Below are 12543 nucleotides of genomic sequence, written 5' to 3'. Positions count from 1 at the left end.
TTAAGTGTTTGCTACTCTGAAAGTCTCCAACACAAATTTAAGAGGGAGAGAGAGAACATCTTTTCCAAACAAGTTGTTTAGCACATCATTATAAATCATATAATGAACTGGATGTTAACATTCTGTGATAACAGCCCAATCGTTCTCCTGAGAAAAATGGTGAAGAAAAGAGAAAACAGGGAGAAAGTAACATTCTTATTAAAGGCTGCAATGAGGTGAATGGGAAATGGTATGGGGCTTTTCTTTCTCACCCTTCCTGACTTTAAACAAAATTTAAAATGGCTCTGACACTTGTTGGAGAGATTGTGGAGGAAGAGATGCCTTTTTCCGTATCTCATAGGAGTGTCCAAATGTGGTCAAATTTTGGATCCTCATTTCAATGTCTGTAATCATGGGATCTAGGATCTTGTCTGACCCTGAAACTTTCAGTCATACTTCTAAGACTTCCCATGATATAAAACTATCAATTGAAAACCCTATGCTTATTGTTCATCTCTTGGGAGCAGTGAGATGCTCCATACCTGTCTACGTGATACAGGAAAAACACACAGCTACAGTTCTATGTGGAATTCTCTATAGTAAAACAATATTTATCGGTGCCTGCTAAAGGAGCAACTTCCAGTTATGAAAAACAATGGGGAAAAGTTACCATTAATACTAAAAAAGGTCTTCAAATGTAACTCTGTACAAGATATTTGTGAATTTTAATTCCATTATTAAGCTCATTCAGGAGAAAACTAATCTGAAAATGGGTGCTACATTTCTTAAAGGAACCATTCTTAAATTAATTTTAGTCCATAAATTAATTAACCAATTTACTCAAATTCTCAGAAAATTCATTCTGTACTCAAAGAGTAAATGTGTTTTTCATATATAACTAAGGCCTGGTCTACACTACAGAGTTAGATTGATGCAAGGCACCTTATGTCGACCTAACTATGTAACTGTCTACACTAAAATTTTGCTCCTGTTGATAGAACTGCTCCACTATGTCAACTTAATAACTGCAACTCTATGAGAGGCGTAGACATTGCGTTGTGTACACACTGCGTTGCTTACATCAATTGATACTGGCTTTCAGAAGCCATCCCACAATGCCCCACACAAACAGTACAATCGGCACAAGTGCTCCTGATGAGGACGTGCACCACGGACACAAGTGTAGACCTGCACGAGCGATGTAATTACTGCAGTGGCTGTACGTCAATGTAAGGTAGAATGACTTAATTTTGTTGTGTAGACATGCCCTAAGTGGTTAATCAATTCTTTAAATGTTAAACTCAACTCAACCAACCCAACCTTGACTGTGCAACTGCAAGTGGCACTTCCCTAATGCAAATATATACTTTTTATACGTGTGTTCCCACCTTATATGCACACATCTTATATTCATTCATATTACCTCCTCAGCTAAGCAACCCCAATCACTATTCTATTCCAACAAGCAAACCGTTTCACATATTGGCATCCCTTTTAAGAATCTCATATCAATATATTACTTATCAATGGCACTTAAGCATGCACAGTGTGTATAAGCTTTGCCAGTGAAATATATAAACTCAGGAATCTCAGACATTTGCTAAAGGCTTGCTGACTGGCATTTCTGCGCCCTGCTGAGCTTACTGTATAAGCATCACAAGCTTGTAGCAGTGTCAGCTGTACAGAGCCATCCTTAACATGGCTTTGGGACGAGACTAGGAATAGAAAATTACAGTACAAAAGGAATTTTTCTGAGAAAGTTAGAAGCAACTCAGAAAAGGTGATGGTTAGAACAGAAAATGCATTTCAATTTTAGCTGTAACAATTACTGCCCTAAATTACTGACATATTGATTGAGCGTGTGAATGAAACAAAGCGGATGGTAAAAACATGTTCTCAACATGGGTTTGGCATGGATGAACTGAGTTATGCAGGTCGTAAGTAAAGCTAGTTGCTCTCCTTTATTTATTTATTTTTTATTTCCAAAGACCATTTCATTTTGCTAGTTTTCAAATAGGATTTTTTTTTTCATTTTTCAAAATTTCATGTGGATTTTTTATTGAATTTTTCTATTTTAAAAAAATCTGAATGTTTGAAAAAGGAATTATTTATTTCAAAATCAAAACTTTTTATCTAATTGTTTCAGTTCTGAAAAACTCTACCATGTGACTGGGCTGACTAATCAAAATTGGAAATACGAAAAAAAAAAAAAAAATCTCCAAACCCTGACATTGAAAACCATAAACTAAAACAGAAGGTTAAAAAAAAGATTTTCATGATTTTTCTTTTAAAAAGACCATTTTTTGTTTTTAAAAAAATTAAACTAAAATTCTAGTTGCGAGTTATTCCAAGACAGTTTTGATAAAATCTTTATACCACACCAAGCTGGCATGTGTATGCCACATATTTTACAGAAACAACTATATTTAGAAATGTTCTTTAAAATATTTGTCGACATTGGGTTGATTTTTTAACCTCTTCACCAGTAAAACAAGATTCCTTTGCCAAAATAAGATTCCTTTGGCACACAAAGGAAAACTGAACAGCCTTGGAGGAAAATATTATAAATAATACACTTTAGAAATCTCTACAAATTGCCTAATATAGCTTTTCCATATGTCATCATGGCATGGTTGTAAGGCCCATCATTCTGCAGTGTATGAGGGCTAGAAACAATAACCCTTTGGAAAGGGGAAATTCCTTGACAGGCTGCAGTTACAGTACAAATAAAGTGATACTAGCCAAATGGAGGGACCCGTGAAACTCCTTGCTTGTTAGAGTCATGCTAAGCATTGTGAATAGTTCCTACCTCATGATTGGAGAAGAGCCGCACTCCTTCCATCTGGTGAAAGATTGGGTAGTGGCTGCTATCAATCGTATCGCGGCGGTAGACATCTCCCACAACTAGAAAGGCATCCAGCCCTGAGTGCATCAAGTCCCACTGGTGAGCCGACGTATGTGCTCTTAGCATGTGAATGTGATTCATGTAGTAGTTTTCCCCTTTCCTCCTGCTGGGGTGGTCTTGTGGGATAAGCAATCTGTCAAAGTTCTGCTCCACTGTAACCACCGGGGACAGATCATCATAAACAGAAAAGAGTGGGGTCCCAAAGCGTCCTATATACTGCTTGTAAAAATGATCCTTTATTCGCTCTTTGATCAGCCACAAAGGGTGGTATCGTTGGTTGTGCAAGTTCTTTCCCACCTTGGAGAGAATTTTTTCTGTGACATTGCTGTAGTCATCTCGAGGGTATGCTTTACCAAGCAGTTCCACTGTATTTGATGTGGGTGTTTTGACAACAAAACTTGAAGTTATAGTCCTGGACAAGGCATGCCCCAAATCACTGGTGATTCCTCCTATCTGGACTCCCTGTGACAAAACAGTTTTGGAATAATGAACTACTCTCATGAAATTCCAAGATGCTGCCATCACAATACCTCCGAGGCTCTAGAAAAAAGGCAAAAAAAAAAATAATAATAGTCAAGACTTGCGGTAGGAATTGAAAACAGTCTAATGATAATGAAAAGCGAAACATCAATTTGTTAAATAGGACAGAAGTCCAGTTTTTAGTCCACTACTTTACAGAAAAATCTTATGACCCAATTCCAGCTAGATTATCTTCTCCAACCACCACCAACCCTGCCCTTGTATTAATGATTTGGGGCCTGATTCTGTCCCCATTAAAGATGACGGTAGTCTTTAAAGTACCTTAAATAAAAGCAATATAGGCCTTTTATTTAATATTCTTTATATTCAATTTAACCCCCCACCCCAATAACTCAACATATTATACAGGAGAAATTGTGGTAAATTTTAATATGTTTGTCAATCAGATATTCATTTATAATAATATTCCATGTGCTAACATATTGTTGTACATTCTCAAAACAAACTACAGGATTAAACAGCAGCAGCACAACAAACAAGAAGCAAATGTAATATTTTGCACTGTTTATAACAAAATGTTGTCCCCTATAAGGAGTCTAGAGATGAAACCTAGGTCATTTCACAGCATAGCATACAAACGTAACATATGCATTACAAACTATACTTTTGTACATATTTTTTCTATTTAACAGAAAACAAAAAAAGGCAGTCTGACCAGTCATACCAATTATGCAACTGTGTAAGGTCAGACAACCAACATATTAAATTCATAATGGAACACTATCTAAGGTTCTCTATACAAATTCCACATGGACAGAACTGGTCTTAGCATTTTTGGGAAAATCTGCAAAACAAGTTTCCAAACCCACTCTAATGCAAATGACTCTTGTCCATGCCGATTATACCACTATGCAGAGGGTAGGCCTTACGATTTTGGAGAAGGTCAGTGAAATGGAAGATTTTGCTGGGGATGGGGGGGTTTGGTGGTGATGTCAAATATAAATGACTAAATCTATATAAAAGCAGTATCATTGGCTATCCCTCGCTTTCTCTGGTTGCAGTAGCAGAGCCTTATTGTGCTGGGTTCAGACATAACTGCTGTACGTTGAAGTGTTTAAAGAGATAATTCGTCAACAAACAAGGATTCTGAGGGCTGTAATGCCTCTAGAGATTAAGCCCTGGTCTACACTACGAGTTTAGGTCGAATTTAGCAGCGTTAGATCGATTTAACCCTGCACCCGTCCACACGACGAAACCATTTTTATAGACTTAAAGGGCTCTTAAAATCGATTTCTGTACTCCTCCCCGACGAGGGGATCAGCGCTGAAATTGACCTTGCTGGGTCGAATTTGGGGTAGTGTGGACGCAATTGGACGGTATTGGCCTCTGGGAGCTATCCCAGAGTGCTCCATTGTGACTGCTCTGGACAGCACTCTCAACTCAGATGCACTGGCCAGGTAGACAGGAAAAGCTCCACAAACTTTTGAATTTCATTTCCTGTTTGGCCAGTCTGGCGAGCTCAGAAGTGACCGTGCAGATCTCATCAGCACAGGTGACCATGGAGTCCCAGAACTGCAAAAGAGCTCCAGCATGGACCGAACAGGAAGTACTGGATCTGATCGCTGTATGGGGAGAGGAATCCGTGCTATCAGAACTCCGTTCCAAAAGACGAAATGCCAAAACATTTGAAAAAAATCTCCAAGGGCATGAGGCTATAACAGGGACCTGCAGCAGTGCTGCGTGAAACTTAAGGAGCTCAGGCAAGCCTATCAAAGAACCAGAGAGGCAAATGGCTGCTCCGGGTCAGAGCCCCAGACATGATGCTTCTATGATGAGCTGCATGCCATTCAAGGGGGTGCCCCTACAACTATCCCAGCCCTGTGCGTGGACTCCGTCAATGGATTCTCACGCAACAGGGATGCAGATTTTGGGGACGAGGAAGATAATGAGGAGGAAGAGGTTGAAGATAGTGCACAGCAAGCAAGCGGAGAAACCAATTTCCCCGACAGCCAGGAACTGTTTTTCACCCTGGATCTAGTACCCTCCCAACCCATCGAAGGCGGGCTCCCAGACCTAGAAGGCGGAGAAGAACCTCTGGTGAGTGTACCTTTGTAAATATAATACATGGTTTAAAAGCAAGCGTATTTAATGATTAATTTGCCCTGAAGACTTGGGATGCATTCGTGGCCAGTACAGCTACTGGAAAAATCTGATAACGTGTATGGGGATGGAGCGGAAATCCTCCAGGGACATCTCAATGAAGCTCTCCTGGATGTACTCCCAAAGCCTGTTAGCCATGCAGTGGGGGGAGGGGTGAAACAATCATCCCAGAGAATTGGGGGTGGTGGTTTAGTTGGGTTTGTGCTTCACGTTAACCCAAACACTGCAGCCCCTCCTTTTAAATGGCCAACCCATTTTAAATGGCCAACCCAACGGGTGCTTGGTATGTGAAATGAGGGCGCTGCTGTTTGAAACCATTCCCACATGTTATGAAGGTTAAAGAAGCCAAAAGACTGTGCCCAGACGCCCAAGAACGTGGTAGTGGGGGCTCTGGCCACCCAACCACTCCATCCCAGAGGACTGCCCAAGCAACAGAAAGCTGGCATTCAATAAATAAGTTTTGAAGTGCAGTGTGGCCTTGTCCTTCCCTCCTCCTCTCCTCCATCACCCACCCGGTGACTCTCTCCTCTCCCACCCCTCCCGGGGCTACCTTGGCAGTTATCCCCCCCATTTGTGTGATGAATTAATAAAGAATGCATGAATTTGAAACAACAATGACTTTATTGCCTCTGCAACCGGAGATCAAAGCAGGGAGGGGAGAACGGTTGGCTTACAGGGAAGTAGAGTGAACCAAGGGGGCGGGTTTTCATCAAGGAGAAACAAACAGAACTTTCACACCGTAGCCTGGCCAGTCATGAAACTGGTTTTCAGAGCTTCTCTGATGCGCAGTGTGCCCTGCTGTGCTCTGCTAACCACCCTGGTGTCTGGCTGCGCGTAATCAGCGGCCAGGTGATTTGCCTCAACCTCACTCCCTGCCATAAATGTTTCCCCCTTACTCACAGATATTGTGGAGCACCCAGCAAGCAGTAATAATGAAGGGAATATTGGTTTTGCTGAGGTCTAACCAAGTCAGTAAACTGCGCCAGCATGCTTTTAAATGTCCAAATGCACATTCTACCACCATTCTGCACTTGCTCAGCCTATAGTTGAACAGCTCCTGACAACTGTCCAGGGTGCCTGTTTATGGCTTCATGAACCACGGCATTAAGGGGTAGGCTGGGTCCCCAAGGATAACTATAGGCACTTCAACATCCCCAATGGTTATTTTCTGGTCTGGAAAGTAAGTCCCTTTCGCCAACTGTTCAAACAGACCAGAATTCCTGAAGATGCAAGCGTCATGTACCTTTCCCGGCCATCTCACGTTGATGTTGGTGAAACATCCCTTGTGACCCACCAGTGCTTGCAGCACCATTGAAAAGTACCCCTTGCGTACTGGTTGCCTTGGTGGTCCAGTCCCAAGATAGAGATATGCATTCCATCTATCGCCCCCCCACAGTTAGGGAATCCCATTGCAGCAAAGCCATCCACTATGATCTGCACATTTCCCAGAATCACTACCCTTGATAGCAGCAGCTCAGTGATCACAGCAGCCCCCACAGTAGATTTGCCCAGTCCAAATTGATTCCCAACTGACCGGTAGCTGTCTGGCGTTGCAAGCTTCCAGAGGGCTACTGCCACTCGCTTGTGAACTGTGAGGGCTGCTCTCATCTTGGTATTCTTGCGATTCAGGGCAGGGGAAAGCAAGCCACAAAGTTCCATGAAAGTGTTTTTACACATGCGAAAGTTTCTCAGCCACTGGGAATCATCCCAGACCTGCAACACTATGTGGTCCCACCTGTCTGTGCTTGTTTCCCGGGCCCAGAATCGGTGTTCCACGGCATGAACCTGCCCCATTACCACCATGATGTCCAAACTGCTGGGACCCGTGCTTTGAGATAAGTCTGTGTCCATGTCCTCATCGCTCTCATCACCGCGCTGCCGTTGCCGCCTCGCCTGCTTTTGAAGTTTCTGGTGTTGCATATACTGCAGGATAATGTGCGTGGTGTTTACAGTGCTCATAACTGCCGTGGTGATCTGAGCGGGCTCCATGCTTGCTGTGGTATGGCATCTCCGTGGAAAAAAGGCGCGAAACGATTGTCTGCAGTTGCTCTCACGGAGGAAGGGGCGACTGACGACATGGCTTACAGGGAATTAAAATCAACAAAGGGGGCGGGTTTGCATCAAGAAGAAACACAACTGTCACACCGAAGCCTGGCCAGTCATTAAACTGGTTTTCAAAGCCTCTGTGATGCGCAGCGCGCCTTGCTGTGCTCTTCTATTCGCAAACAGCCTAGTCAGCAAACAGTGCCAGTGAGATTTTAAATGTCCAAAGGCACATTCTACCACCATTCTGCACTTGCTCAGCCTATAGTTGAACTGCTCCTTACTACTATCCAGGCTTCATGAGCCATGGGAGGAAGGCATAGGCTGGGGTAGGTGCAACCGCGCAGTGCTGCCGGCTGGGAGAGCAGCCTGAGGCAAAAGCCTCCAGCTCGCATGATATTCCAGGCAGGACTGAATCTTCATTAGACGAAACTTAAAGAAGAGAATGACCTAGAGTAACTCCCATTTATGTCCAGGCGCCCCCGACTGACCTCACCGACACCGGCCATGAACACCCATGTCTGCCCAGGCACCCCCAACTGACCTCACCGAGGCCGGCCAGGAGCAACCAGGAGACAGCAGCAGACGGTGCAATATGGCTGCTAACCGTCTTAGCTAACTTGCAAAGGCAAGGAGCTGCTGCTGTGTAGCAATGCAGTACCACATCTATCAGCTGTACCCAGGAGACATACGGTGACAGTGAGCTGAGCAGGCTCCATGCTTGCCATGGTATGTCATCTGCACGGGTAACCCAGGAAAAAAGGCAAGAAACAATTTTTTGCCATTGCTTTCACGGAGGGAGGGAAGAAGGGAGGAAGGGGGGGGCCTGATGACATGTACCCAGAACCACCCGCGACAATGTTTTTGCCCCAGCAGGCATTGGGAGCTCAACCCAGAATTCCAATGGGCAGCGGAGACTGTGGGATAGCTACCACAGTGCAACGCTCTGAAAGTCGACACTAGCCTCGGTACTGTGGACGCACTCCGCCAACTTAATGCGCTTAGTGGGGACACACAATCGACTGTATCAAATCGATTTCTAAAAAATCAACTTCTATTACATCGACCTAATTTCGTAGTGTAGACATACCCTAAGTTTCTGTGCTCATTCATGGAAATGTTAGCACTTATATACCATTAGTAGTGCTTTACAAACATTATCACAAGACTCCTGTGAGGTAAGTAAGCACCACTGTCTCCATTGTAAGAAGAGGGACACAAAGATATTAAGGTTAAGAGACTTGGGTACGGGCACAAAGGGAGTCTGTGTCAAAGACAGTATTCAAGTCTAAAACTCTGAACACTAGATCAAGCTGACTCTTGTGGCCAGAGGCTACCCTGGCTGATCAGTAGAGGAGCTGGCTCAACAGCAGGAAGGTAGCTAGGAGAGAGTTTGTGTTGACACTGACTCCATTAGAAGCACCCCAGGTGGCACCAAAACCATTAATTGGTCTGTGTTCCCTTAAGATGTAGTGAATACAGGGCCACAGGTTTTATAAGCACTAAGACCAGTCCTGTGAGACTGTTGCTGTAGTGGGAATTAATAAGTAAACCATGATCTTTATGAAAAATCTTTCAGTCTTAGCAACTGCTTTACACTTTCAAGTCTACCTTTCCAGGGAAAAAGGACTAGAAACCAACTTTAAAAATAACTAAATAAAAGCTATGATTGTTCTTTATGATGTTCCTAAAATCAAGAGGGGCCTGGGTTACACAACCCCAAAACCAGCTCTGCAGAAGACAATATAGAATTTATTTAAATCTCAATATTTCCATATTCTTTATCGTTTCTTCAGGCTTGTTCCGGAATTATCTCCAGTAATTTATCTACTGAAGCAACTATAGGTATATCAGTAACCAAGAAGATGAAGAAGTTTGGTGTTCACAAACAACTCTGAGTTTGACAGGGTATATAATATTATCACTAGGCCTATCGATTAATCGCAGTTAACTCACGCAATTAAAAAAAAAATCACAGTTAATCGCAATTTTAATTGCGCTGTCAAACAATATTATGCCAATTGAAATTTATTAAATATTTTGGATGTTTTTCTACATTTTCATATATATTATATTCTGTGTTGTAATTGAAATCAAAGTGTATATTATTTTTATTACAAATATTTGCACTGTAAAAATGATAAAAGAAAGTATTTCAGTTCACCTCATACAAGTATTGTAATACAATCTCTTTGTCGTGAAAGTGCAACTTACAAATGTAGATTTTTTTTTGTTACATAACTGCACACAAAAACAAAACAATGTAAAACTTCAGAGCCTACAAGTCCACTCAATCCTACTTCTTGTTCAGCCACTCGCTAAGACAAACAAGTTTGTTTACATTTACAGGAGTTAATGCTGCCCTCTTCTTATTTATAATGTCACCAGAAAGTGAGAACAGGCATTTGCATGGCACTTTTGTAGCTGGCATTGCAAGATACTTAAGTGCCAGATATGTTAAACATTCGTATGCCCCTTAATGCTTCAACCACTATTCCAGAGGACATGCTTCCATGCTGATGACGCTCCTTAAAAATAATGTGTTAATTACATTTGTGATCGAACTCCTTGGGGGAGAATTGTATGTCCCCTGCTCTGTTTTACCGGCTTTCTGCCATATATTTCATGTTATAGCAATCTCGGATGCTCACATGACCCAGCACATGTTGTTCGTTTTAAGAACACTTTCACTGCAGATTTCACAAAATGCAAAGAAGGTACCAATGTGAGATTTCTAAAAATAGTTATAGCACTCAACCCAAGGTTTAAGAATCTGAAGTACCTTCCAAAATCTGAGAGGGACGAGGTGTGGCACATGCTTTCAGAAGTCTTAAAAGAGCAAAAATCTGATGCGGAAACTACAAAACTGAACCACCAAAAAAGAAAATCAACCTTCTGCTGGTGTCATCTGACTCAGATAATGAAAATCAACATGCGTTGGTCTGCACAGCTTTGGATTGTTATCAAGCAGAACCCGCCATCAGCATGGATGCATGTCCCCTGAAATGGTGGTTGAAGCATGAAGGGACATACAAATCTTTCGCACATCCGAATGCAGGTTTTTTTGTACATAATTCTACATTTGTAAGTTCAACTTTCATGATAAAGAGATTGCCCTACAGTACTTGTATTAGGTGAACTGAAAAATACTATTTCTTTTGTTTTTTTACAGTGTATATACTTGTAATCAAAAATAAATATAAAGTGAGCACTGTATACTTTGTATTCTGTATTATAATTGAAATCAATATACTTGAAAATGTACAAAACATCCAAAAATATTTAAATAAATTGTATTCTATTATTGTTTAACAATGCAATTAATCGTGCTATTAATTTTTTTAATCACTTGACAGCCCTAATTATATTGTCATTTTGACAAATAAAATATGCAGAATTTTAAAATACTGTGCACAGAATTTTAAAATTTTTGGCGCAGAATTTTTAATTTTTTTGGTGCAGAATTCCCCCAGGAGTATCTCTTAGAAGATCAGGAGGGAGCCCAAGGGACTCTGGATCCTCTACCTGAGCTAACCTCTTGCCTTGGCGGAAATGATGATGCTCTCTTGCTAATGTCCGATTCACCAGAGGAAAAAAAGATAGGTTTCAACTCCCTAGGTGGCGCCATCAGCATCATGGATCATGTGATGCCACGGCTGGTTGAAGGAACCAGAGAGTGACTCTCTCCTTTGTGTGGTCCTGGACCAGTGTTGTCAGGGTCTCTCCTGAGGATTGGGTCTGAGAAGATGAGAGACTCCGGATCCAGGATAATGGTGATATCCTCAGGGATAGTGTACTTTAACTAAAACAAACTAATAAAGACTACTTACAATTACTTACAGGTAAAATACTGAAGAAGGTAACAAATGCTGAGAACACTGAAGGATTCTGTCGGAGATCAAACCTGGCAGAAAATAACTGGAAAGGCAATCAATCTGCACAATCCTTATGCCCTTGGCTCGGAGCATGAGGAGGAGAAAGGCAGAGGTGTGGACCAATGGACAGCACTAGCAAAAATGTTCCAGTCTCAGATGCATGGAGCAAATGCACACCCACAGTGGAATAAACATGGGGACCATCACTTGAAGAAGAACATATTGTTTTTGCATTAGATAAGTAGAAAAAATTACCTAGGTATATGCAAAATTACCTAAATTTCCTTATACTTACTATAGGCAATAATTCCTAGATTATTGTGAACACTGAGGTAAAGAAAGTTATTTAATTATCTAAAAATCCGATCTTGCAATTTACAACACCCGGACAGACCTCTGCAAGCAACAAGTTGCAGGATGAGGACCTATGACATTATATTACACAATTTGAAAGTTTTTTAGGGTGATCACTGGACAAGTACATAGCTGGCTTTAAAAGCAGTTATTCTCTCTCTCTCACACACCACACACATACACGCGCATGCACAAACACAGTTAGATGTCTTCCATTAGCTCTCAGCTAGTAGGATGGTTGATATAGCAGAAAAATGTTATTGGTCCCCAGTTTGTCTCCACTACTTATAAAATTAATTTAGACAAATAAAAGTGTGCAGATTTCTGGTTTCACTGAATTTCATTTTGTGGCTAAGTGACATTTGGGAAAAAGGAGTGGGAGGGGGAAGTGTTAAATCATTCAATGTCTATGAACAAAAACCCAAATGAAATGTCCACAAAGATGGGCAGCATGACTGGAAAATAAGAAATCTCCTTATCTTAGCACTAACAAATATCTAATGTTAAAGACGCTCTAATTACCGTAATTGTTTTCAATTGTAATCAATAGACTGTTATTTCTAGTAGCATTCTAGATAGAGTTCAGGAAAAATATAGTTTAAATATCTAGCTTTCTTTTTCTAGCTACCTATCCACAGTGCTCAGAATTCAACAGCAGTTCAGAGCTAATTTCTATGCATACTGCACTAAATTGACAATACCTCCATTCCCCTTGCCACCTCCTTTTTCAAGTGTCCTTAAATATCT

At 41.5% G+C, this 12543-nt stretch overlaps 1 protein-coding gene across 8 annotated transcripts in view; it reads right to left on the bottom strand.

The window, feature by feature from the left end:
- Positions 1-12543, bottom strand: part of FARS2 (phenylalanyl-tRNA synthetase 2, mitochondrial) — a 380087-nt gene that overhangs the window by 282355 nt on the left and 85189 nt on the right. For all 8 annotated transcript variants that reach the window (XM_065584915.1, XM_065584913.1, XM_065584914.1 and 5 more), the window contains one exon: positions 2789-3424. In XM_065584915.1, coding sequence (XP_065440987.1) covers positions 2789-3406 — 618 coding nt within the window. In that variant the 5' untranslated portion in view covers positions 3407-3424. The remainder of the gene's footprint in view (positions 1-2788; positions 3425-12543) is intronic.

The sequence above is a fragment of the Chrysemys picta genome, chromosome 2 (genome assembly GCF_011386835.1).
Source record: "Chrysemys picta bellii isolate R12L10 chromosome 2, ASM1138683v2, whole genome shotgun sequence".
Lineage (NCBI taxonomy): Eukaryota > Metazoa > Chordata > Testudines > Emydidae > Chrysemys > Chrysemys picta.
This window is presented reverse-complemented; position numbering and strand designations above follow the sequence as displayed.